Source organism: Balaenoptera musculus, chromosome 3 (assembly GCF_009873245.2).
Source record: "Balaenoptera musculus isolate JJ_BM4_2016_0621 chromosome 3, mBalMus1.pri.v3, whole genome shotgun sequence".
In the NCBI taxonomy this organism is placed as follows: Eukaryota; Metazoa; Chordata; class Mammalia; order Artiodactyla; family Balaenopteridae; genus Balaenoptera; species Balaenoptera musculus.
The window spans coordinates 163452890-163479809 of record NC_045787.1 but is presented as its reverse complement, the minus strand read 5'-3'; the positions used below and the strand labels follow the sequence as shown (position 1 = coordinate 163479809).

The window sequence follows — 26920 nt, the reverse complement described above, 5'->3', positions numbered from 1 at the left end:
TTCTCGGCTGAGATGGCCAGCAAGGGCCCTGATCCCACGGAGCGTGCGTGTGCGTGTGCGTGTGCGTCTCTCGCTGCCGTGTGGGTCCCCATCCACCGCAGCCGGACTGGGACCGCCAGCTCATTTCCCATGGACCGCCGCCGCTCGCCTCCGAGCCCGGCCGCCGCCCACCCCGGCCTCCCCGCACTCCAACTAAACGTGTGACACCTTGTAGGAAGAAGACGAGGTGCCTGACGACGAGACGGTGAACCAGATGATTGCCCGGCACGAGGAAGAGTTCGACCTGTTCATGGTGAGCGCCGCGGGCACTCGGGCCCTGCGCACCCTCAGGGGCTTGGTTCCCTGCCTGTGTGAACCACGTGCAGTGGGGCTCACACGCCCCCCCCCCCCCCCCCCCCCCCCCCCTTCCCTGCTGACACCGAACAGAGCAAAAGGTCTCAGTGACGGTGGCATCCCCGGCGGGTAACGGGGCCGGGGGCAGCCCTCAGGGTGGCCCCTCCATGGCTCCTAACTGACCCATCTTTGTTCCGTGGCCTCCTAAGTGTGTCGTAGGGATGGCGGGACACACGTACACACCCAGCCCTGCTCCAGTTTATGGTCCTCCGTCTGGCCAATGCCTGTTGTCCTTGAGGCTCCCTTTCAGAGGGAGTCACACTGTCCAAGACTGAGGGGCTGGCAAGGGCCTCGGTCTCAGATGCCCTATTGCCCCTCGTGGGCACGGAATCGGGGGGAATTGGGGGCGCCCTCGGCCCCAGCAGGCCTGTGCCTTCCGCTGAGCCTGTATCGCCTCAGTGGGGCAGGGGAGCCGCTGCCCCGTTTCAGCCCCCGTTCCAGCCCCCGTTCTGCCACCTTCCTGTCCTTTCCAGTTCTCTCTGCCCCCGAAGCAGAGCCCCAGCCAAGGTCTGACACGGCAGCCCAGCCAGCTCGGGCACCGCACGACCAAGCTGCTGTTTAACTACCGCTGCAGCGATGGTCCCGAGGCAGGGAAGCAGCCCCCGGTCAGGGTGCCCCCGCGTGTGCCCACTGGCCATCTCCTCTGTCCCCTCCGTGCTGACGCCTGTCCCTCTGTCCCTGCCGCCCCGCACCCCACAGCGCATGGACCTGGACCGCAGGCGCGAGGAGGCCCGCAACCCCAAGCGGAAGCCACGCCTGATGGAGGAGGATGAGCTCCCCTCGTGGATCATCAAGGACGACGCAGAGGTGGAGCGGCTGACCTGCGAGGAGGAGGAGGAGAAGATGTTCGGCCGCGGCTCCCGCCATCGCAAGGAGGTGGACTACAGCGACTCGCTGACGGAGAAGCAGTGGCTCAAGGTACATGCCGGAGAGGGCCGCGGGCGGGGCTCAGGCAGCGCAGGGCTCGGCCGCCAGGATCGAGGCCTTCGCCCGAATCCTGGGCAGTGCCCTTCGGCCGTTCTTGGTCGGTTTTCACTCACGACAGCGACCCTTCGCACGTGGGGTCAGGTTCACTCAGTTCCTCCTGATGGAACTCGGGAAGGCACCCCTTTGCGGTTCCCGAGCTGCTCAAAACCCACTTCTGGGTGGAGTTGGCCCTTCCAGCGTCAGGTTTAAGCAGAGTATTGCCAGTCTTTGCATGGGGCTGACCGGAGGACCCAGGGATATATTGGGGATCGTCAAGTCACCCTGCGAGATGGTTGAGAGTGGTGACGGGGTCAGGCAGCCCCGCCTTTGCGTGCGTCACCCCTGGGAGCTGTGGGGGGGGAAGAGGGAGGAAGCCTCCACCCGAGGCTCCTGGCACCAGCTGCTCATGGAGGTGACATGAGCACCCGTTTTCAGCAGGTGGCTCCCGGCCCTCGCGGCTGCCGACAGCTGAGTCAGGGCTGCGGGCGGCTGCTGGTCCTCCTGATTCAGCCCCCCGACCCCACCCGAGTGAGGGCACTCTGCATTTGCACAGGGGCCTGGCACTGGGGTTACAGTGACAAATCAGACCCCATTCCTGCTCCAGGGGTTCTGAGTGTAGCGGTGATGATTAAGAGTCCAACCCTCGAGTTGTCCCTGAGACAGCACTTGCTGAAAGGCAGGTGGCGGCTTTCGGTTACGCCCTGCTGAGTGCCACACCCCGGAATGAGCAGCTGTCTCCCCAGGCCTCTTATCACACACCCTGGGGTTCCCCTTAATTAACTGCAGCCCCAGTGCTTTTTCAGCCATGTGGCCAGGTGGCCCTGGTCCCCTCCTGGGAGCTCAGAACACCGCAGACTTGCGAGCTCGCCCACTGAGCTGTGCACCAGAGGGAGCTGTTGAAACATGCCAGGAACCACGGAACCTCGGGTGGGGCAGGTGGGGTGTCTCATTCCCTGCCATCAGCCCAGGGCTCCAGGGCCCAGAAGAGAACCTCGGATGAAGGAACGTCAGCCCAACCACAGTCCCAAACGGCTCGCGTGGGGCCTTTGCCAGCCCGGCATTACTGAGACAATGGGTGCCCTTTAAAAAAATAGCTGCCCACGTGCTAATAATAATAGTTGGTGCGCATTTCTTTCTCCCTCCTCCCTTTCTTTGAGGAATAACTTACATACCACAGAATTTACCCGTTTAAGATGTACAGTTCAGTGATTTTTAGTATATTCACAGAGTTGTGAAACTGTCACCACAAATGAAGCTCAGTACATTCTCACCCAAAAGAAACTGTTTTCTCTTTAGCTATCTTCCCATCCCTTTATTCCCCCTAGCCTTTGACATCCGCTAAACAACTTTTCTGTCTCAATAATTTTGCCTAAACAGGAAATATTCTATAAATGAAATCATACATTATGTGATCCTTTGATGTCTGAGTTTCTTCACTTAGCAAAATATTTTCAAGGTTCATCCAGGTTCTAGCATATATCAGGACTTCATTCTTTTTATGGCTGGATAATGTTCCATTATAAGAATATACAACATTTGTTTATCTAGTCATTAGTTGACGGACCGTGGGGTTGTTTCCACTTTTTAGCTATTGTGCATAATGCAGTGGTGAACATTTGTGTACAAGTTTTATGAGGACACGTGTTTTGATTTCTATGGGGTGTGTATCTAGGAGTGGGTCAAATGGTAATTCTGTTTAACCTTTTGAGGAACGAAAACTGTTTTCCAAAGTGGCTGCACTATTTTACATTCCCACCAGCAGCACAGGAGGGTTCCAGTTTCTCCAGGTCCTCGCTGATACTTTTTATCTGCCTTTTGATTCTAGCCATCCTAGTGGGTGTGCAGTGGTATCTTATTGTGGTTTTGAATTGCTTCCGGTGGGGTGGGGTGGGGTGGGGTGGGGTGGTGGTGCTAATGGTGTTGGGCACCTTGTCATGTGCTTTTTGGCCATCTGTAGATCTTCTTTAAAGTCTTTTATCAGATATATGATTTGCAAATATTTTCTGCATATTTGGCTGCATCGGGTCTTCGTTGCTGCGCTCGGGCTTTCTCTAGTTGCGATGAGCGGGGGCCACTCTTTGTTGCTGCGCGTGGGCTTCTCATTGCAGTGGCTTCTCTTGTTGCGAAGCATGGGCTCTAGGCGTGCGGGCTTCAATAGTTGTGGCTCGCGGGCTCAGTAGTTGTGGCGCACGGGCTTAGTTGCTCTGTGGCATGTGGGATCTTCCCGGACCAGGGCTCGAACCCGTGTCCCCTGCATCGGCAGGTGGATTCTTAACCACTGAGCCACCAGGGAAGCCCCTGTTTTTCACTTTCTTGATGCTGTCCTTTGAAACACAGAATTTTAAAATTTTGATGAAGTCAAATTTATTTGTTTTTCTCTTTTCACCTGTGCCTTGGTAGCATGCCTGAGAATCCATTGCCAATTGATGGTCACAAAGATTTACCCCTGTGTTTCCTTTCAAGAGTTTTAGAGTCTCAGCTCTTACATGTAGGTCCGTGATCTTTTTTTTTTTCTTTTTTTTAAAAACTTTATTTATTTATTTTTGGCTGCGTTGGGTCTTTGTTACTGCACATGGGCTTTCTCTAGTTGCGGCAAGCGGGGGCTACTCTTCATCGGGTTGTCCCAGCACCATTGTTGAAAAGACTGTTCTTTCCCATTTGAGCACATGCCATTTTTTTAATATATCATACTCAATAAAATTTACATTAATAAAAGAGATATTTACCCAAATCAGACACTCCTCTGTCTTAGTGGTGGACATGTAATTCGCACCACTTTTCTGGCAGCCACTCTGATGCCATATGTTCCCAAACCCTGTAGAATGTGCCTGGCTCTTGCCCTTCTGGGCTGACCTGCATGTCTAGGGCACAGGACCAGGGACCCCAGTATTAGATTCCTGGGGCTGCTATAACAATTACCACAAACTTGGTGGCTTAACACAACAGGAATTTATTCTCTCACAGTTCTGGAGGCTAGGAGTCTGAAATCTAGGTGTCAGCAGGACCATGTTCCCTCTGAAGGCTTCTTCCTTGCCTCTTCCAGCTTTTGGTGGCCCCAGCATTCTTTGGCTTGTGGCCACATCACTCCAGTCTCTGCCTCCGCCTTCACATGGATGTCTGCAGTATCTCTCTTACGGCCTTTTCTGACTCCTTGGATTTGGGCCCACGCTAATATAGTATGATCTCATCTCTGTTCTTAACTTATTACATCTGCAAAGACCCTATTACCCCATAAGATGACATCCTGAGGTTCCAGGTAGATATGAATTAGAGGGGACGCCATTCGACCCACTGCGTGCCCTCCCCCATGCCAACCTCCTTTCAGTCCTTCCTGTCTGCTCTGTGCCCTCCATGCTGTTCCTTTGGCCTGGATGCCTCCTTCCACCGCCCTGACCCTTCAGATCTGCTTAAGTGCCCACCTCTGGGAAGCTCTCCCCAACCCTGACCAGGACACATCTGCTCCACCATCCTCAGAGCACCTCTCACCCTCCTTCTTGGCACTCGGCACACTTGTCGCCATGTTTGTGGGCTGTGTATTACTGTCTCCCCTCCATGAGGGGCTGTGTTCAGTGCCTGGCCCCGAACCTGCACTCAGATGCAGCCGGTAACTGAGATGAATAACCAGTGCATCCGTTTGGGTCCAGGCCCCACTCCCGTTTCTGATTCCAAGCCCCCCTAGAAAGCTGGCTTCCCTTCCCTTTGTGTTCAAGGCTAAAACATGCAAGTTAGTTATTATCGTTGAGAATTAATACATTGGAACTATTTTAAAGTTAACATTCACGTTTATGTTCTTCAACTCAGCCGTTTCACTTCCAGGAATCTATCTAAAAGAAAGACAAATGTCAGTTATGGCGGCACTTAGAATAGCCCACCCACCCATCCCCGCAAAATTGGAAAGAACCTAAATGCCCAACTACAGAGGAAGTTAAGTTAAGGCCCATTGTACAAGGAAATACTATTAAATAAGCATTAAAAATTATGTTGCAGAAAAACGAGAGGAAGTATATCCAGGACATAGTAAGCAAAAAGATGAGTCGTGATGTGGTATGTGGCTCGATCCCAGCGCTGCCTCGCTTGTGCACATGTGCGTGGGAAGGTGGGACATCCTGCAGGTGGAGGGTGGGGACGGCTGCACAGCAGGAGTGTTGCCAGTGCCACTGAACTGCACCCTTGACAGCGTTTGCAGCGGCTGACTTTATGTTATGTGTATCTTACCACAGTTTTTTAAAAACATGGAACGTGGTCTAGAGCAGAAGTGTTGACGGGGTCACCTCTGGGTGGAGGGTTTACAGGAGCCCACTCTTCAGGCTTCGCACAGTGAGGCTGTGACACTTAAATGTGTAACATATGCCGTTTATCTGCGAAGAACGGGCTTGGGTGGGCCGGCATCGGGAAGACAGAGCTGGCCCTCACGGCCCCTGTGCCCTAGGAGCCCATCCGGAGCCCCAGCATGTGTCCCGCCCCAGCCAGGCCCCCGGGTTTGCGCCGCGGCCTCTGCTTGTCGACCTCGGTGCTGGCTGTCCTATTTTTACCACTATTGACCCTGAAGGCCATCGAGGAGGGCACGCTGGAGGAGATCGAAGAGGAGGTCCGGCAGAAGAAATCGTCGCGGAAGCGCAAGCGGGACAGCGATGCCGGCCCCTCCACCCCGACCACCAGCACCCGCAGCCGCGACAAGGACGACGAGAGCAAGAAGCAGAAGAAGCGTGGCCGGCCGCCTGCCGAGAAACTCTCCCCCAACCCGCCCAACCTCACCAAGAAGATGAAGAAGATCGTGGACGCTGTGATCAAGTACAAGGACAGGTAAGCGGGGGGCGGGGGCTGCTGGGAGGGGCCGGAGAGGCCGCTGCCCGGGCAGTCGCTCCACAAACTCAGGTCGAGTCTCTGTCTCGGAGCCTCTGTCCTCGTGGGACGTGACATTAACATCCTGGAAGAGGGGAGACAGGCAGCGTCAGCCGTGGTGAGAGGGTGGGGGAGGTGACGTTCAAGAGGAGCCCTGAGGAGGGCAGGTCTGGGGACAAGTGGTCCAGGAGATGGCCGGTGGGTTCGAGGCCAGTGGCAGGGTGAGTGTGGGAGAAGGGGGTCTGTGCTGTGATGGAGGCCGATCACGTGGCTGGTGGGCCGTGGTGAGGAGGCGCCTGTGGCTGGAGCAGAGAGCCAGTGGCTTTCCTTCTGTAGACAGTCCCCCGCCCCGCCCCGCCCCGGCTGTGGTCTCCCTGGCCCATCACAGGTCAGCCGCTTGTGGAGAAGACATAGACCAGGCTCCCCGCTAGGCACGGGGGCCCCTGCCCTCACAGACACGCCAACCACAAGACAATGCATGCTTTCCGCTTTGTAGATCCGTTTGTGGATCATGAGTACTGCTTAAGTAAGAAGAAGAAAATAATGGCTCTTCCGCGGCCCTCCTAGGAGACTTGTGCCCGTCCTGCCAGCGCAGGGTGGGTTGCGTGGAGCTGCACAGGGCAGCCAGGGGCATCCTTCCGCCCCGCCCCCCCCCTCCCCCCCCAGTGTCTGTTCCACTTTCTGCTGCATGCAGGTCGATGAGGCTGTCCCCGTAACGGGAGGGTTTTACAACTTGAATTCATAGTAATGCTTTGCAGTCAGTCACAAGCAAAGTAGGGGAGAATTTTAATCTGTCTGAGGGAATAGTGTCAAGGCATGAGCCCATGGTGTATCATTTGGAGAAACTGTTACCAAGCCTGTGATTTCAGGGGGTGGTGATGGTTATAGTACCCCAAGAAAGGATACAAATTGCTCTTTAAAAAGAATCCTTTATTATTGGAAGAGAAACAAATGATGAAGTGGAAAAGAGGCATATTTAAGTTCAACTGCTGGGCCTAAAAATATTACGTTTTGTGTCATTGTGTTTTGGGGTTTTTTTAAGTGTATATTGGGGTTTTTTTTAATTAATTTTATTTTTGGCTGCACTGGGTCTTCATTGATGCACGTGGGCTTCAGTAGTTGTGGCTCGCGGGCTCTAGAGCACAGGCTCAGTAGTTGTGGCACATGGGCTTAGTCGCTCCGCGGCATGTGGGATCTTCCCCGACCAGGGCTCAAACCCATGTCCCCTGCATTGGCAGGCGGATTCTTAACCATTGCGCCACCAGGGAAGTTCCTTGTGTCAGTACTGAGAACAAAATATTGAACTCATTTGCAAACTTCACCTTTGAGGCAAATTCCACAAAGAAAAAAGTAGACCAACAATTATTTATAATATGGAATGTGCAAAAATCCAATGAAAATAATAGACCCTGACGTTTTCTTCCTAATAGTATTCTTGCAAGGGAACCTTAACATTGTCAAAATGAAGAAGACCCTTGAAGGTCAGTGGGGAAGGATGGACTTTTCAAAAAGTCATGCTGATCACTGGGATATCCATACGGAGAAGATGAGTATTGACCCCTCCTCACGCCATACACATATATTAATTTGAAATGGATTACAGACATAAACGTGATGTAAATCAACTATATTTCAATAAATCTTTTTTAAAAAACCCATACATGTGAAAGGTACAACATGGGAAAAAATCTTCATGTCCTTGAAGGAGGCAAAGACTTCTTCAGTAGGACAGAAACGCCACTAGCCATAAAAGACTCACAAGTTAGACTCCACTAAAATTAAGAACATTTGTTCATCAAAGGACACCCTCATGAAGACGGTGAAAATTGCCACAGACTAGGAAAAGAAAATTCAATTTTAAAATGGGCAAAAGGCATGAACAGACACCTCCCAGAAGAAGATACCCCAGTGACCAATCAACATGTGAAAAGATGCTCGGGACCACCACATCGACGTCATTACGAGAAGGAAATGCACAATAAAATGAGAGTGAGGTGCCTCCTCACACACACACCGGAAGGGCTAAAATTCCTTTTAGTTCCACCACCAAGGACCTGGAGCAGTAGGACCTCACACCCTGCTCATGGGAGCGTGTGGCTCTGGGCAGTGGCTTCTGCAGCTCGACACACAGATAAAGCTTCTGACCAAGCCACTCCAGTCCTAGGCCTGAGTGCATGCATCCACCAGAAGACATGTACAGGTGCCTCCACAGCAGCTTTGATCGCGACTCCCCTAAAGGAAACAGCCCAGTGTCCACCCCCAGGAGAACACGTCCACAGCGGCCTCATCGAAGAACAGAATTCTAACGGCCACGAGAACAGACAAACTACCACTCCCTGGAAGAATCTTACAGACACTTGGTTGAGTGAGAGAAGCCAGACACAGAAAAGTACCTATTGTACGCTTCCAGTTACAGGAAGTTAAGCTGATCGACGGTGATGAGCATGGATCAGTGGTCGCCTCAAGTCGGAATTGACAGGGACGGGACACCAGGGAGCCTTCTGGGACGTTGGGGTCTTGGTCTGCACATGAAAACCTTCACCAGGGTGTACACCTAAGATAAGATGTGCGCACTTTCCTGTAGTAGGTTACACCTCAGTTTAAAAATAGTAGACACCTGAAATCGGCATCCTGCACTCGATAAGGCCTTGGATATTTTCAAACTAAAAAAAAATATGTCAAGTGTCAGTCCACTTTCTTAGTCATCCTATGACTCAGAGAAAAGGCGCTGTGCTTAGCTGAAGGTCACGTGACAGAAGAGAAGCTGGCTCCCCTGGCTGCTGCAAACAGCTGTTCTCTCAAGCCCGTGCAAGGCTGGGTGATAAATCGGGCAGTAAATTAAAACTAGCTCTTAGGGTTCAGGGGCATCTCGTCAAGACTGGCCTGTGGCAGGACACCAAGATCCTGGTAGGGATTCTGAGATCCAGCCTGATGAGAGCCCTGACACTGCAGTCACAGAGCTGAGCTCCCAGGTCTGTCAGACCCACGTGGTGGTGCCTCCGTGGAGGGCTTGAAGCATGGCTTATGTTTAAACCTCACGTCCTCCTGGAACAATGGCCCCACTGGACGGGGAGTTCGCCGTTAGACTGGGGAGAAACTGCAAAGGACTTACAAGTGGGACGGAGAATATGACCATTCCAGGAAGCCTCCCACGCACTGGCTTTGGGAAACGTTTGGTTCTCAATTGGAGCAGGGCCTTCCACTCGCTGGTTTGCTGGTGGCCACACAGGAAGAGATCAAGCAAGGCACGTAAACTCAGGAAGATAGTCACATCATCCTGGTTGAAATGTTACTTCATGGCAAATGCTTTCAGAGATGATGTTTGGGTACAAACTTGACCTACTTAATGGACATTTTTGATATTCTTATCAAAACATAAGAATTTGAAACCATGGGGAAAACTACAATATGGTTCAGGCAGCTGTAGGGTTAGGCACGGTCTATAGACCACCCTGTCTTCTGACAACAACTGCGGAGTTCAGGGTCCCCAAGACCACCCTCAGGCTCGATAATTTCCCTAGAAGGACTCTCAGAAGTCTCTGAAAGCTGGTGTACTCACAGTTATGGTTTATTACAGCAAAAGGACACAGATTAAAACCAGCCGAGGGGAGAGGCGCAGGGAGCAGCGTCCTCCTTGTGGAATCGCCGGCCACAGTGACTTTCCTGGCAACGTTACGAGAAGATGCGCACAGAGCATTGCCAGCCTGGGAAGCCTTGGTGTCGAGGGTTTTTATTGGAACTTGGTCGGTATACCCGGCCGACCTCCCACGTGGCTGCCCAGTCTCCAGTCCCTCTGTGGTTGAACCGATGCCGCTTGACCCGACGCCCCTGCCTGGAATCACACTTAGACTGTGCCAAAGGCCCCCAGCTAAACAAAGGCACCCCACCAGGCAGGACATTCAAGGGCAGAGACATGGCCTCCCAGGAGCCAAGGGCAAAGGCCAGACCTTTCTTTGGGCCAGGTTAAATTCTTTATGATACAGCTGTCACGTACCTGGAAGGTTCTGAGGGACTGGCCACCACGCCACACCAAGGAGAACAGGAGTGGAACAAAACCAGAGGTAGCTTGACACGCACTTTCTTGTCTCAGACTTCCGATTGCCCCTTTCCAGAAGAGAAAATGAAACTTTGGATTTAAAAATCCCATTTGCTTGCTAGAACCCTATGGTTAGCTAAACTCTGTACTTGAGTTAAATGTGGATCCTGAGGAGAGAACTTACTGTTACAGCTTGGTTCTTCCTGGACACCAAAGAATGATTACAGGACATCGCCAGCGTTTGGATTCAGAGCGGGGAGCCTGCCTTGCTGAGCAGGGGCCCTGGCGCTGCTCTTCCTGCCCCCAGTGACCGTGGTGGGAGTGGGGTTGCACCTCGAAGCAGTGACTCCAGAGAGAAGTGGCTCGGCCATGCCTCTGCTGCCGAGTCTGAGCAGGGCCGCCCCACCCCCAATTTGCACCACTCCAAATGTTGCTACTGAGTGTTGATTTCAAGATCCCTACCCCCACCCCACGCCCCGCCCCAGTTGTGTTAAAATACCAGTGCCGTTGTGTTTGATAGCACCTTTGCATGTACATCCTGATCTGCACGCAGGTAATGTCCTGATTTGGAAGCTTTTGCGTCTTTCACTTGTGTTCAGATTCAGGGCTGCCAGGCCCACCCCTCCCAAGGCCCCAGTGCACCCTGTGAGCGGCCCTCCCTGGAGTTGTGAGGTCTCCAGCCTTTGCAGCTTTGACCCTCTGCTGGGTGGCGGTGAAAATACGCGTCCTCCCGCGGGGTCACGGTGGGAAAATGCTGGAAGAGTGTGCAGTTTTACGCAACTGAGGACTGGCACAGGCAACCTTGGGGTCCAGCATGGCCTCCGGGAGGAGTGCCACATAAGCAGAGCCCGAGGAAAAGCAGGGGCCCGCCGGGGAAGAGGAGGGAAGGAGCATCACAGGCCAGGGGACTGCGCATGCAGGGGCCCGGAGGCCAATCCCGCACGCAGGGCCTCGCAGGGTGCCTTCTCCTTGGTGGCTGGAAATCCCAAAACTGCACGGAGGAACCCTCGGGTTAACAGCCAGAAGTGAAACCGGAATTAAGGAATTAAGCTGGAAGTAGGGATTTTCACTTTAAAATATCTAAGCGCACCAATAAGTTAGGCTGCAGGGTCAGGTTGGGATTTGTCACGGAGCTGCGTGTGCTGCCGGTGGGTGTCTTCTCCCCTGGTCCTTCGAAGGGAGTCAGCAGCTGGTGGCCGAGGCATTTAGGCACCATCTCCAAGTGCCAGTCAGCAGGTGTGTGCTCCAGGGCGCACCCCGTGGCGCCTTTAGGATGGCTTCAGAGAAGTGCATCTGCTGGAAGGCGCCACCTCAGGGGACAGGCTCCAGAGGACCCCACAGAGCCCCTTGTGTGCCCCGCTGGCTGATGTGTAGAGCTTGACCGTTAACTGCTACAGGGCAGAGTTGTCACTGCTGTAAAGACTGTGCGTTGGACAGTGGAGGCGGATCGGCACCAAGCTTCCTGAATTTGATCATCGAGCCGGGGTCGTGGAAGAGAACATCTTTGTTTTTAGGAGATACTCATAAGTTATTTCCAGATGGTTCAGAAAGTTGGTGATGTGTACAGGCCGCCCAGGCTAAGCCTCCCAGGGCTGAGCCCCACTGGGTGGGCCCTCTGGGTCCGCTTCTCCTGTCCTCTTAGCAGGAGGCAGCAGCCCTGTAAGGACCATAGGGTTTGAGTGTCACAGAGATCTGGGATCAACACCAGATCCACTGTGGGTGACGAAGGGCCCCACAACATCCACGGTGGCAGCTTCACCCAGGCCTGGTGGCCACTGCCCAAACCCTATCAGCACTTGCCCTCTGCCCTTGCAGGAGCCCTGCATCACCTTGAATCAAAAAGCAGATGGCTCTTCAGTTGAAAGGTTGTGCTTTGATTTGCAAGAAAATCTGGGACAGTGTAACGGGCTTCAGGGCAGGTTGTCAGGCAGAAACATTCTCTAGGAGAGGACACCCCAGTTGGCTCCAGGCCCTTCAGAACAGGCCTCTGGGGAGAAGGGAGAGGGTGGACGGTGGGCGGGTCTGGGAGCCCTTTCCTGAGGGGGCAGGGAGGCCTCAGGCTTCTCCTGCCTCGGCCTTTGGAAGGGTGCACTGGCCCTTCATCGGGAGCCCAAGCTTGGAATGGGCACTGCAGGGCAAGAGGCGGCCCTCCGCCTGTGGGGTCAGCGCTGTCTGCTCAGCCCCGAGTCCAGAGCCTGGCGTGAGAGGCGCCGAGGTGAGATGTCTTGAGAACAGTGCTGATCCCATCATTAATCCCCGGGCCCGCCTGAGTGTGGGCACAGGCCGGGCTGCTAGCCGAGTGGGGCTCAGAGCCACGAGAGGATTAGCCCAGGTGGCCTTGCTGCGCCGTGGTGAGGTTCTGAGCCTGCCACAGAATTTGCGGGAAGAAGCCCCACCTGCCCAGTTAGTCAGGCCGATTCCATCTCCCCCCACCCCCCGCCCCCGCTTCACTCCCTGCTGCTAATCGCCATGGTAGGGACAGAGCACGCCAAAACAACAACAACAAAAAACAGGGTTCTAGTTTTAAGGGTCTTAAAACTAGAGTTACACAAAAGCTTAAAATAGGAGAGGTACAGATAGATACCTGGACTCCGGAAACAAGTAGATTTGGGTGAGCAGGTGGCAGCCTGCCCCTCCCGTCCCTCTGCCCGCCTCGGAGTCCCCTGTGAGACCCTGTGAGGTGCTCAGTGCGTTTCAGCAGGCATGTGCTGCTTCTGTACTCAGGAAGCAGTAGAGGAACATTCGTGAAAATATCAGTAGAATAGGATAAACAGGTAAGGCAGGAGGTGTAAAATGGAAAATTCCAAACAACCGGGGGAAAAAAAACGAGGGGGAAAGGATGAATAAAAAGGTCCAAAGTCAAGGTCAAATAAATGAGAAATTACCAAAACACAGGTACAATTTAAAATGAAGCCAGGAGACAGCTAGATAAAAGAAAGGCAGATTGAGAAGTGTCAAACTTCTGAGGTGAAACTCAGAAACTAAATTAAAAATGTAATTTAACTAAGATTAAAAGTTAAGAGGAGGGAAGAGAGAGTGTCTGCGGGGGCCTCCGCCGAGGTGTGGAAGTGGGTCTGTGGGTCCCGGGCGGTGGCAGCACGGTTTCCCCACCCGCCGACCCCCAGACACACCGCAGCCCCTTGGTCCCGGCAGTCCAGGGATCCCCAGCACCCGTAGCTCCCAGGGTGGCCATCCTGCAGACCGTGCCACTTGAGAAGGAGCTTGAGGCCTCTCTGCCTTGGCACCGCTCGGTACTCAGAGCTGCGGATGGTAACATGGGGGCTCCAAACAGGAAGCACGCTCCTCAAGACCGAGGTCACTCAGCCCTGCAGAGAGTGGCCTTGGGCCTCCCTGCACTCACATGACCAGCTCCGCCCACCCCTGGCCACAGCTCCTGGGCTTGCTGTGCCCCTCATTTTCATCTTCTCCCTGGTCCTGAGAAATGGTCCTTGCAGTGCCGTGAACGGTGCTCGTCACCCACAGCTAACATCCCTGAGCAGCTGCCACGGCAGAGCACAGCACTGGCCCTCGCGGCGTTCAGGTCAGCTTGGGGAAGCTGGAACGTACACTTGGAGTAGATGCCACCCCCGAGAGCCAGGCTGGATTATGATCCGGCTTCTGCTGCTTGCCGCGTGACCCTCTTCTCCAGAATGAGGGTTTCAAACTAAGTGGTTTCAAATACAGCTTAGCGGGGGTGGGCGGGGGTGGTCAGGTTTTCTTTAAAATGAGATTTGGATTTCATCGTTGAACTGTATTAAGAAACATGAGCCCCCAGGTGTGTCATTGGCTCCTGTAAAATAATCAGTTCATTAGAAATTTTGGCTCATGAGATTCTTAATCAGCTTTGTGACCTACAGCCAGTCCAGCCCTCAGCATGTGGACCCTGCAGTGAAGCTTCGCCACGCTCCCTCTTTGTTGGAAGAGTGTGCCAAGAGTGCAGGGCAGGCAGCCTACAGACCTTCCTTGTTGGCAGGTTCCTTGGTGAATATCATTTCCTTTCACCCCTGCATGAGTCAGGAGTTTTTCTGTACCACACAGCCATAAATCTGACACTGACATTGATCTTTTAAGGGTGGATGCCTGGCAGGTGGAGGCTCTTCGTAAATACGTGTAAGTGGATCTGCCCCAGACTTCTCACTTTTCTAATTCTCAAGATATCCTTGACTTTGTAATGGGTCAAAAAATTGAACCTGGAAAGTAATTTTGTACTAATACCTCTTTAATGTGTTTCACTGTATCATTTTCAAATTTCATGTATGGTGTACATACACGTATCTGAGATTCTGTTTCAGATAAATGTTCTGCTGCTAAGTCAGTTTTTAAAATCCTGAGCTTCTCATATCCAGGACCCTTGCTGGCTCAGTTCACTGACTAAGAGTCAAAAGAGAAAACAGCCCCAGGGTGAGAAGATGTTATCAAGAGGTGTCACGGGAAGAGGGTCTGAACTGCACTCTAGGAAGGAGAGTGGCGCTGAGGGACTGGGGAGGAGGCAACTAGGATCTGTCTTGAGTACCATCTTCAGTTGATTGCTTCTGCCTGCCTGAGGCTATCAGAGCTCAAGAGATAGTGCTCTGATCCATTTGCAATGTCGGCCCTGGTCAAAGGGTGAGGAATGGAAGGCATCAAGCAGTATGTTATCATGCCCAATACAGACATTCTTTCTGTTATTTTCAGGATTCATACCAGGGGTCAACAAACCACATTTGCAAACTAGCAAAAATATAGATAGGGCCCACCACTTGTATGTGTATAGTCTGTGAATTAAGAATTTTTTTTTAGATGAGTTTCAGAGAATCAGAAGAAGAATACTATTTCATGATGTGAAATTATATGAAAATCAGATATTGTTTCTTATAAATGAGGAACACAGCCGACCTCCATTGGCCTACATGTTCTCTGTGGCCACTTTGGTGCAACGACGGCAGAGTTGAGTAGTTGTAACAGAGGTGGTATGGCCGACAAAGCCTATAACGTTTATACTGGCTGTTCATAGACGAAGTTTGCTGACCCTTGATTTAGAACAGTATATGGGGTGAATTCCCTGGCGGTCAAGTGATTAGGGCTCCACGCTCTCACTGCCGAGGGCCCAGGTTCGATCCCTGGTTGGGGAACTAAGATCCCACAAACTGTGCGGTGCGGCCCCCCCCCCAAAAAAGGGACAACAACAAAAAGATACTAGAACAGTATATGGGAAAGGATGGGAGAGACCCCTGACTTAGCCTAGGGGACCTGTGCTCAGGTCCTGCCTGCCACCAATTTTCTGTGTCTGGGCCAGCTCTCATAACCTCTCTGGTTTCTCCATCTGTTCGAATGGGATATCGACGGATGACCTCTTAGATTCTGAGAGTCCGTGGTTCTGTCCTGTTCAGGGGTTTGGGTCTGTTTGTTTGGTTTGTTTGTTTTGTTTTTTGTCTCTTCGGATTCTTTGTTTCTCCTTCACATGTTATCATTTTGTTTCAAGGACACATCAGAGGATGTGTCCATTTAGACTTTGGGGCTCTATGTATCAGGAGCTCAGGTCTAAGCCCCGCAAGCAGAACAGGAGTTCCTTTGGCTTGGAGGCCATGGAGGAGTTAGTGAAGTCTAGCTTTCAGGACCCAGAGCCACCTGCCGCCTCTCCCCTTTCCCCTGTGGTGAAACACAGCTCTGGGCACCGTCCTCAAGGCCTCACACACCAAGAAAAAAAGACCTCTGCTTCCCCAGCTCCTGGTAGAAAGGCCCAGGGAAGGGCTCTTATTGGTTGGCTGTGTCCCAGGCTCTTGCCTGGACCAGTCACTGAGACCAGACGGCTGAGGAGCTGTGCTTGGTCGTGCCGTAGTCTTGGGGGGAGAGGTGGGGGCTCAGTGACGGGCAGCCCCACCAGAACCCTGAGTTGGTGTGGGGGAGGGCACATTCCCATAGGCAGGAGACCATCTGGGCAGGTTAAATAATAAGGGTCCCAACCAGGGCTCTTCGGGCCCAAGGAGAAGGGCTTGGAACACTAGGTAAGGCCTCCCCCACCGCGTGGTCACAAACCTCATTCAGTAAGAAATGACCTCTGGGCTAGATGTGGGAGGAATTGGAGCTCCAGGAAAGGCCCTGGTCACTCTGAGCCCCTTTGTGTCTCATGTCCCGATGTGATGGGGACAGGGCAGTGAACGAGGTAGAAGAAAATCCCTGCTGTGGGAACTGACATCTAGAGGCTGGAAAATAACATCACTGTCATATGTAACAGCAGCCACCATTGCTGGTGTTGCCAAAAGCCAGGTGACAGGCCAGGCTGGAGGCATTAGGGCCATGATGGGTGCGTCATTGTATCCGAATTGGGGTCACAGGGCCGATCCTGACAGCCTCAGGATTCTCTCAGGCTCCTTCACTCGCGTGCCCACCGCTGCCAGGCGGCCGGACCCAGAGCAGAGCCAGAGATGGAGTTCCAACAATTCTGCCTGGTAGAAACTTCTTCAGAGCAGGTCTCACAAGGCAGGAGGCATGTGTCACCGACAGTGGTGAGCAGGGAGGCCAGGCCTGGGGGCTCACCCTGTGGGGTCCCGTAACCTCAAGTTCAAGAGGAGGCCAAGCTCGGCCAGGTGCTGGAGGTCGGGGAGGCTCACAGGAGAAAGCGCTGAAGGTTTGTGCCTTTACGTGTCATCTCAGTCATCCGTGTTATTACAGGGTGTCGGGAAGATGACATTTATGCGGAGGTGAGGGTGGGAGCCGGGGTTCCCTGGGGGAGCAGCCGCTTCGGTGATTCTGAGGTGACTGAGTAGGTGGAGAGGGGTGCTGACATCAGCGGTCATGGGCAGCCCGTCCTGGAGGGCCAAGCAGCCCCGAGGAGGGGGGCGCCAGTGAGCGAGCCTGGAAGGCCGCGCCAGCCCCTGGTGGGAGGTGAGGGCTCTCCAGGGGACTTCTAAGGATTAAAAATGACTTCTCAGCACTTTGGCAACGAAAATCTTACGGCAGTGGCTTTTCAAGAGGTCTTCACCTTCAGGGCGGTTTTAAAAGTCCCCCGTGACCCTGGCGCCCTGCCCCTCCCTCACACACGACCAGTTCCAGGCCCTCTGCCCTCAGCACGTTGCACCAGAGAACAGTTCTCGGGCCAAGTGGGCCTTTGATTCCTCAAGGACACGATTCCCCCAGAGGTTTGTGAGAGGGTTTTGCTCTGAAATTTCCCTCTGTATGATGGCGCTAGAGTCCCGCTTCCTGAGCTCCCTGAAGGGCCACGCACACCCCGAGGCCAGGCCACCTGTGTGGATGCCACGGGTGAGCACGGAGCACGTGGCCCTGGCACCACGTGCAAGCCTGTTAGTGGGCTGCAGCGTTCATTTAGCGGGTCTAAAACTGGCGTTGCCAGGAGACAGCATCGCCACGCTGGAGGCTGAAGGGAGGCTGCGGGTGGAGGTCTCTCTGTTCGCCCCCTCCTCGTGCAGGCACTGGGAGGTTGTTGCCTCGGAGCTCCTGGCCCCAGCGTAGCCGGGCGCAGGCGTGGCACAGCCTGGCGGCCCAGTGCTCGGGTTCCTCATCTCATGGCCGCTCACGGCACGTCTTTCCTCTGCTCCCTTGTGCAAAGCAAGCGCTTTCTCATTGGAAAAGACTAGAAAACAGCTTTTGTCATCCATTAGCATCTTGCTGGGGGACATCTTCCCTTGGGTTTTGGCCAGATTCTCTGAAGTTCACCGCTCGTAAGTGCCGCCTGTGAGAGGTGCACAGTATGCTTGGGAAACTGGCCTCTGAAGGTGCTGGCACTTGATGCTCCCAACATGAGCGAACTGATTTTTGCATCGTAAATAAATAATCAGGGTTCTTCTCCCTCTTTCAAGTGCCAAGGCTTTTGCTGCATGTGGCATGTGATGCCGTTTCCTCCAGGGCTGGGGTGGGGGGGCGGTGGGAGGAAGTTGGGTGAGTTCAGAGCCTTGATTCATATGCATCAGGGGCCTCTCTGCATGGCTGCCCCTCAGGAATGTTCCAGAACTCACAAGACAGCACAGGTACAGGAAATAATTCCCGAGTCAGCTTTGAATTTCTCACCGGCTCTGTCCTCAAGCAATGGGGGAGTGGCCTGGTGGGGGGCGCCGGGCAGGGGGCGAGGGCTCCCCAGCAGGCAGGGCCTGTGAGTGATGCCGCCGTGTCCCTCCTTACAGTAGTAGTGGACGTCAGCTCAGCGAGGTGTTCATCCAGCTGCCGTCCCGCAAGGAGCTGCCCGAGTACTACGAGCTCATCCGCAAGCCTGTGGACTTCAAGAAGATAAAGGTAACCCCGTGTCGAGTGTGCGGGGAGGGCGGGGGTTCTCCCCGCAGGGACATGCCACGTCGGCATTTGGGGGATTCCGAGCCTGGGCCTCGGGCCCCCCCAGGGAGGGAGCCAGGCGGTGGCCACTGGGGTCCTGAGGATGTGACGGGCGGCCCCCCAACCCCGGCACCCACAGCTGGGCCTCCGAGTCTGCACAGAGCCTGGGGGTTCAGCCGTGACCTCGTCAGGCAGAGGGACGCCGGGCGCGAGGGGGCCCAGAGGTAAGGCCGCTTCTCCCGCCCGCAGGAGCGCATCCGCAGCCACAAGTACCGCAGCCTCAACGACCTAGAGAAGGACGTGATGCTGCTGTGCCAGAACGCGCAGACCTTCAACCTGGAGGGCTCCCTGGTGAGCAGCCCCCAGCCCCGGGGACACGCCCCTCAGCCCCCGCCCGTGGATTGACTGGTTTTAAAAAAGATTCCCTCCAACTTGGACTATTTTACTCATTACAGAAGCAATGTGTGTATATTACTGAAAAAATAGCAGAAAATAAAAACAAACTAAAAAGAGGAAATAGACTCGGTGCCATCCATCCATGGTGACCCTGGGTACAGTCTGCGTACATCTCGGAATCTGTTTTGAATTCACTCGGGGACTCTCTTGAAAGGAATCCTGTGCTGTGTCCCATCCTGGGATGAAATTCATGTACACACACAGCCTTAGCCTAGCAGTTTCCCTAAGTGTCGGGATGGGTGCCTCTCAGAAAAGAGATCTGCTAGTCATATATTTGGGGGAAATGCTGGCTTCAACGAGGAGCACGCGTTTCTAATGTCACGGCAGACCCTCTCAGAGCCTTTAAAAACGCGCTCAGTGCAATTCTTCAAAGGGAGGGGGGAACGTGTGGTTATTTCTGAACGAACACGCCTGACCTTTTGTCTGGGACCAACCACTTCATCAACCCGGTGCTCCCTTGGGCACCGGCTGGGAAAGGATCACTGAGCTGTCCCTCTGCCAGGACTGGGGCGCAGCGGGCGGGGAGCTCCCCAGCAGGCCCCCCACCTGAGCCCCGTGTGTTTCCACCCAGATCTACGAAGACTCCATCGTCCTACAGTCGGTCTTCACCAGCGTGCGGCAGAAAATCGAGAAGGAGGAAGACAGTGAAGGGGAGGAGAGTGAGGAGGAAGAGGAGGGCGAGGAGGAAGGCTCGGAGTCGGAGTGTGAGTGCGGGCGGGCGGGGGGGCGTGCTGGGGCGGGACTGCAGCCCATCCTCGGGGTGGAGGGAGGCGGGGATGCGGTCACACCCACCTGAGAGGATCCGAAGCCCGCACGGCTCCCGGACGCCCCTGGCTCCGAGGTGCCATGCTCTCCCGAGCTCACATCTTCTTTCCTCCTGGTCCCCACCCCAGCTCGCTCGGTCAAAGTGAAGATCAAGCTTGGCCGGAAGGAGAAGGCCCAGGACCGGCTCAAGGGCGGCCGGCGGCGGCCGAGCCGCGGGTCCAGGGCCAAGCCGGTGGTGAGCGACGACGACAGTGAGGAGGAGCAGGAGGAGGTAAAGCCCCCAGAGCCCTGGGGCAGGCGGGTCACTGGACGTCCTCCCCGTGCCAGGTGCTGGACCCTGTTCCGAGGCCCCGTGGGAGGGGGGATGCTCCAACACCCCCGCTCCCCAGATGGGGAAACTGAGGCTCAGCGTTACATGGCATGGAACTCAAGTCCAAGTCCATGCGACCCTAGAAGCAGTGCTCTTGGAGCTGGTGGGCATCTGGGCTTCAGGCAGGGCATCCCAGCCTGTTCCTGCTGCAGCAGTCTGCAGAGCTGCCTACCCAGGACACCAGGGCTGCCGAGCTCGGGCCGGCAGTGTTGGGGCGGGAGGCGGTGAGATCGGAGATGCCGCCAGCGGGTCCCCATGCCCACAGCACAGGGCCCTCCAGCCACCAGGGCTGCCATGGTGTCCTCACTGCATGGGGCACACGCCATGCACCCCAGGTCTCTGCTTGTGGCTCTGTTCCGGCCTGTCTAGAAGGATTTCTAAACAATGGTAGTGGGTTAAAAAAAAGCAAGCAAAAAACAAAGGTCCCATAATCCACAGTCATAAAAACATTGTGGAGCAGACCCCGTGAACGGGGCTGTGAGCGGTGCCTCGGTGATGGGCGCCCCTGGCACAGGCTGCAGTCCCCCGCACACCAGGGAAGAGCTACAGGAGCATCAAGCCTGGGCAGTTTCATGGGCTTGGGGGCAGGAGCAGACCCATTTGCTGGGTTTAAATAAGCTTTGCCCTCTGGCTCTAGCCCGGATGCCAGGCCCTTCCCTGCTGTAGGGCCTGGGCATTTCACTTCACTTCTGAGCCTGTCTCCACTTCTACAAAGCAAGGAGGTCAAATGGATTACACGGGGCCTGGCTCCCAGAACGGCCTGACAAGCGCTGTTTTGTTGTTGTTAGTCTTTTATTTTTCTTTTTTAAAATATTTTTTTATTTATTTGGTTGCACCAGGTCTTAGTTGCAGCACGCAGCCTCCTTAGTTGTGGCATGCGAACTCTTAGTTGCAGCATGCATGTGGGATCTAGTTCCCCGACCAGGGATGGAACCCGGGCCCTCTGCATTGGGAATGAGGAGTCCTAACCACTGGACCAGCAGGAAAGTCCCTCGTTAGTTTTCTTGTATAGCTATTTGCAATAGCAGCAAAACCAGGTGCCTCGGGACTTCCCTGGTGGCGCAGTGGTTAAGAATCCGCCTGCCAGTGCAGGGGACACGGGTTCGAGCCGTGGTCCGGGAAGATCCCACATGCCTCAGAACAGCTAAGCCCGTGAATCACAACTACTGAGCCTGCGCTCTAGAACCCGCGAGCCACAACTACTGAAGCCTGCGCGCCTAGCGCCTGTGCTCCGCCACAAGAGAAGCCACCGCGATGAGAAGCCCCTGCTCACCGCAACTAGAGAAAGCCCGCGCACAGCAATGAAGACCCAACACAGCCAAAAATAAATAAATTAATTAATTAGGAAAAAAAAAAAACCCAGATGCCTCAGAATAAATCGGACCATAGACATCCATGGTCTTATGGGGACGTTAATGACATTGTGAACACAGGGAGTAGTGGCCCTTGTTTCTGGAGAGGAGGGTCTGGGCGGTAAAGCTCCCAATCTGCCCATCTGGATCCAGCAGGGCTTCTGTGACCCTTGCCAAGCTGTTTAAAATGTTTATACAGAAGAGCAGAGATTTTACATGGTCAGGAATTGCCAAGGTGGTTTTAAAGCCACAGGTCAGGGGAATTCCCTGTCGGTCCAGTGGTGAAGACTTGGCGCTGTAACTGCTGTGGGCCCAGGTTCCATCCCTGGTCAGAGAACTAAGATCCCGCAAGCTGTGTGGCATGGCCACAAAAATTAAAATAAAGCTGCAAGTCAGGGGTACAGGGACAGGCAGACAGCAGTGGGACAGAGCAGGGAGGGCCCAGCAAGCCTCCCACGTCCCGAGGAAGAGTCGATGTGGACGCAGGGTGACATCGGGGTGTGGCCGTGGCAGCAGGCGATGAGGGCAAAGGCCAGTCCGCACCCAGCCTCACGGAGCCAGTGCTGCCCGCTCCCTGCAGGGCAAAGCTGTTCTGCTGCCTGCCTTGGTGGTTGAGTGCATCTAAAGCCGAGGTCGGCGCCAGTCGGGGTGCTCCTGAGGACGGGGCTGACTCACACTTTCTCCTCCTGTCCCCCCTCCAGGACCGCTCAGGAAGTGGCAGCGAGGAAGACTGAGTCCCGACATTCCAGAGTCTCAACCCCGAGCCGCTCGTTCCAGATCCGAGATGGTGTAGCCCTTAGCAGTAACGGGTAGCAGCAGATGTAGTTTCAGACTTGGGATAAAACTGTATAAACGAAAATCTTCCATATTTATACAGCAGAGAAGATGTAGGACTGTTTGTGTCTGGCCCTGTCCTGGCATCAGTAGCGTTTGTAACAGCATTAACTGTTTAAAATGAGAAGAAAAAAAAAAAGAATTACGAATTGGGGAACACGCGACACCTGTTTTTCTTTTCCTTCCCTGGCAGTACTGTTTCGGCCGCAGTTTGGAATCACTGTAGTTTAAGCTGTGGATGCATGTGTGTAGCCGTCCACTCCTCGTACTGTATTTTATTGGACAGGTCAGACTCGCCAGGGCCAGGGGTCCGCAGGCCCGGCGGGGGTATGTCAGTGTCACTGGATGTCAACAGTAATAAATTAAACCTACAACAAAAGTCTTGCCTTCTGGTGGACTCATTCCCGGCTCCTGGGGTGGTGGTGAATGTCCGCTGCCACCCCAAGCGCTGTGAGGCCCTGGGGCCCCGTGTGGGGCCTCACCGTATCCGGGGCCCTGTCCTCCCATCACCAGATCCCAGGGGTCCCATTTCACAGGGGAGGACACTGAAGCCCAAGCAAAGGCAAACACCTTGCCCAGGCCTCACACCATCTGACTGCAAGCCTGGGCTCTCTGGCTCCCTTACAGCTGCCATTCTCCATCATGCGTTCAAGCCCGCCCTGTCATGCAGGGAGCAAAGAGCTCAGTCCCTTCCCCTCTGCAGCTAAGGTGGGGTCGGGGAGACAGTCACATAAACAGGCAGGTGCAGGACCTCCCTGGTGGCGCAGTGGTTAAGAATCCACCTGCCAGAGGGAGGGGATGTGGAGATATATGTATACGTATAACTGATTCACTTTGTTATACAGCAGAAACTAACATAACAATGTAAAGCAATTATGCTCCAATAAAGATGTTTAAAAAAAAAAAAAGACATTAAAAAAAAAAGAATCCACCTGCCAATGCCGGGGACACTGGTTCGAGCCCTGGTCCGGGAAGATCCTACATGCCGCGGAGCAGCTAAGCCCATGCGCCACAGCTACTGAGCCTGTGCTCTAGAGCCGGCGAGCCACAACTACTGAGCCCGCGTGCTGCAACTACTGAAGCCCGCGTGCCTAGAGCTCATGCTCCGCAACAAGAGAAGCCACTACAACGAGAAGCCCGTGCACCACAACAAAGAGTAGCCCCCGCTTGCCACAACTAGAGAAAGCCCACGTGCAGCAACGAAGACCTAAAGCAGCCATAAATAAATAAATATATTTATTTTGGAAAAAAAACAAAAAATGGCAGGTGCCACACAGCAGTCAGAGCCGTGACACAGGAATCCCAGGGCATTGTGGGATCCCAGGTGATCAGGGGGAACTCCCAAGTCCAGAACTTACTTTGGGTTCTATTCTATAGTTTTTGTCTCTTCATTAAGAGCTTGCATTCGCGAGTCATTGTCATATTTGCCTTTAATTCTTCAAACACTGTTCACATTAATTCTTTGAACATATTTTTATTGACTGCTGTGAAGTCCAGCATCTGGACCCCTGGAGAGAACGTTTCTAGTGACTGCTTTTTTCCTCAGGGTGGGTCACACTTTCCTGTTTCTTTGCATGTCTTGCTTTTTTTTTTTTTCAAAAATGGACTTTTTTTTTTTTTTTTTGGCCTTTCTGCCTGGCCTGTGGGACCACAGCTCCCCAACCAGGGATCAAACCCATGCCCTCGGCAGTAAAAGCACAGAGTCCTAACCACTGGACAGCCAGGGAATTCCCTCAAAAATGAACATTTTTAAATAATAGATTTTAGCAGCTCTGAATTCCAACCCCCCCCCAACAGGGCGTTGTCCTGGCGGCATTTTTGTTTTGTTTGTTTTAGTTATTTCTGAGCTGACTCTGTAGGGTCTCTCTCCCCCACTGTGTGCAGCTGTTTACGTCTCTGCTCAATTTTTGAAAGTTATTGTTTTTCATTATCTTTAAGCTGACTCCCTCTCGGAGTCACCCCTGGGTCAGCCTAGCTTCAGGGTCAGCCAGTGATGGCACAGAGGTTGTGCTCAAACCCCTGAGTCAGTCAGGCCCTGTGCCAGGGGCCCGTGCTCAGGCAGTTTGCAAGCCAGACCTGCCTTTGCTTCCTGCCGTCCCTCTTGCGTCTTCTCAACGTGTGCACATGGCCTCCTGCTGAGCGGCTTGCTTGGATTTGTGGGTTGACGGGGCTCCCTCCGGCTCTCGTGCAGCCTGGTGTGTGCACACGGCTTTCCAGACCCTCAGGATACAGGGGGCCAACTGTTTCATGCTCCGGACCTCCCGATTGAATGCTGACTAGTTTACCCATCTGCAACCAGCATCTCAACCTCAGCTAGTTAGGAGACCTTGGCCTTCCCCATTCATTCCACCCTGAGATCCCTGCTGTTTCCAATTTGCCCAGTGGCCTGAGGTGTTACTTGGCTCCTAGTCAAGTCAGCCCCCTCCAGCAGTGATATTCATGGTTTGTCCAGTCCAATAGGAGCTGGGAGGCCAAAAAAAACCATTACCTCCCACTGCTCTTACCTTGCCATTCAGTAATTATTTTTGAGTAAATTCTTCTTAATTTGTCTAATGCCTTTGATTAATCTCCAGAGTCCTGAAATGGTTGTTTTTGACAACTCTGTCTAGTTTTAAGGTTGCTTTTATGGAGTGGATTTGCCAAGATACTCATGTCATTTTGAAAGTCCACACTTTTGTGTGTGAATGGCTTTGACTTCATTTTAAGAAATTTGAATTTATTTTAATGTTTACAGAAAAGCAGCTCACCTTGATTTCACGGTATTTAGACTGAGGCCAATTTAAAAAGTGTCCCTTGAGGGGGCAAAAAGTATATGTGAAATTTGAGTAGGAGAAAAGTGTTTGTCTGATATAGTTTGTTGGTGAATAGATGGCAGCAAAATCCAAAATAATGCTTATTTGCCATGAGTTCATACCTCTGTCATGTCAAAGTCTGGAGTTGGTGCCTCACAGTGTTGGAGAACAGCTCCTTCTCTGTCTTGTTGCTTTAGTACTTGCCACCCCTATGTCCAGCATCACCTCATGGCCCAATATGGCTGCTGGTGCTCCATCTATCCATTCCACATTCCAGCCATCAACAAGGAGGCAAGGGGAAGGAGAAAGGCCCACCATCCCTTAGAGACCCTCTCTGGAAACTGAAACTTCACTCTCTCTTATGTGCTCGTTGGCTACAACATAGTCAAATGGCCACACCTAGCTGCACAGGAAGCTGAGAAATGCAGCCTGTCTTCTGGTGCCTATGTGCCCAGCTAAAGCTGTGGGCACACCACTTGCTCACTGCGTACTTTGAGGTGGCTAGCCCCAGTTTTCAGATGAGAAAACTGAGGCACAGGGAAGGGAAACATTTGCCCAAGCCTGCACAGCCAGTCTTAGAACCAGTGGTTGTCAAGCCCCACTTGCCTTCCTCCCACATTGGGTGGTCGTGGGTTTGAATCCTGGCCCTGCCACATCCAGGCTATGTGACTTTGGGCAGTTCTCTGCACCTCTCTGAGCCCACTAGGAGATGATAAACCAAAAGATGCTCACGGAGGTTTCTTATTTCTTTCTTTGGGCATTTCTGTATTTTCTACGGTGACAATGAAAAGAGAAATAATTGAAGAAAAAAAATGAAGGGCATCAACAAGAGGAGCTAGTTGGGCTGAACACCCAACACATGCAAAGCCAAGTGTGATGGTGACCCAGGAACACGTGGGCTGTGCTGGGGGTGAGAGGTCATCCCCCTGGCCTGGCTCTCCCACGTTGACCTTGGCCTGAGGTCCTGGAACCAACCTGGCCCTCATGTGGACACTGGCCAGGAACCAGGGACCTCTACCAGCCTGAACTCCTGTCACTCCTGGTGACAGCTGCTAACTGCCTTCCCACCACCCCCCACCGGCCTTTGCTCTCAGCACCCATCTATCTGGACAGTCCTTTCCCCTCTATCTCTGCCCGGCTGGCCAGTGCCTTCCTCCCCCATTTATCCCAACAACCCTGAGGGGTGTGGACTTCACTCCCATTTCACAGATGACACAAGTGCACTTCAGAGAGGTTGAGACACTTGCCCAAGGCCACACAGATTTGGGCCCAGGTTTGTGGGGGCACAGGAGTGAGTCCTCGGGGGCTGGGACCTGCTCTGAATCTGGAGGAAAGGCCCTGGGTCTGGGAGGGTGAAATGGCCCCTGGAAAGGGTGCTGCATTGAGTAATGTAGCCAGGTCTGTGTCCTCAGGGAGTCAGGGAAGGCCCCAGCAAGACTTGGGTGAGCAGGTCCCTTTGGCTGGAATGCCAGATGGTCAGGGCATGATGGGAGCCCCTGGGGTGCCCTGACACAGCTAGGACTGGGAGGGGGGGCAGTCAGGAAGAGTATAGAGCATCACATGTGACAGATGGCCACAACAATATCTCCCACCCCATATGCACTTCTAGAACCTTGCAACTCCCCCACCAAGACATGGAATCTAATTCTCCTTCCCTTGACTTTGGCTTGGGACTCTTGGTAAGCAGTAGAGTGCAGTAGAAGTGACAATGTGACCGCTAAGAGTGGGTCATACAAAGCACCACAGTTTGTTGGAACACTCCCTCTTAAAGCCGTCAGCTCTCATGGAACAGCCCAAATGCCTAGAAGCCACCATGTTGTGAGGAAGCCCAAAGAAGCCCATGCCAAGAGAC

General features: G+C 53.7%; 1 protein-coding gene and 1 long non-coding RNA gene across 13 annotated transcripts in view; one reads left to right on the top strand and one right to left on the bottom strand.

Moving 5' to 3' along the window:
• SMARCA4 (SWI/SNF related, matrix associated, actin dependent regulator of chromatin, subfamily a, member 4) overlaps positions 1 to 22655 on the top strand; it is an 86129-nt gene extending 63474 nt beyond the window's left edge. For 5 of the 12 annotated variants that reach the window (XM_036845604.1, XM_036845598.1, XM_036845597.1 and 2 more), the window contains 9 exons: positions 215 to 292; positions 1093 to 1311; positions 5347 to 5403; positions 5900 to 6162; positions 18355 to 18463; positions 18749 to 18850; positions 19527 to 19659; positions 19849 to 19991; positions 22144 to 22655. In XM_036845604.1, the coding sequence (XP_036701499.1) occupies positions 215 to 292; positions 1093 to 1311; positions 5347 to 5403; positions 5900 to 6162; positions 18355 to 18463; positions 18749 to 18850; positions 19527 to 19659; positions 19849 to 19991; positions 22144 to 22176 (1137 nt within the window). In that variant the 3' untranslated portion in view covers positions 22177 to 22655. Of the gene's footprint in view, positions 1 to 214; positions 293 to 1092; positions 1312 to 5346; positions 5404 to 5899; positions 6163 to 7631; positions 9651 to 18354; positions 18464 to 18748; positions 18851 to 19526; positions 19660 to 19848; positions 19992 to 22143 lie in introns of those variants that run through there. The other 7 variants (XM_036845605.1, XM_036845602.1, XM_036845600.1 and 4 more) reach the window with 6 other exon arrangements.
• On the bottom strand, positions 9749 to 13728 carry LOC118891835. The gene is made up of 2 exons (XR_005019184.1): positions 13409 to 13728; positions 9749 to 11894 (listed from the first exon to the last, which is right to left on the bottom strand). It is a non-coding gene; the product is annotated as an uncharacterized LOC118891835 (long non-coding RNA).
• Positions 22656 to 26920: the final 4265 nt, after the last annotated feature.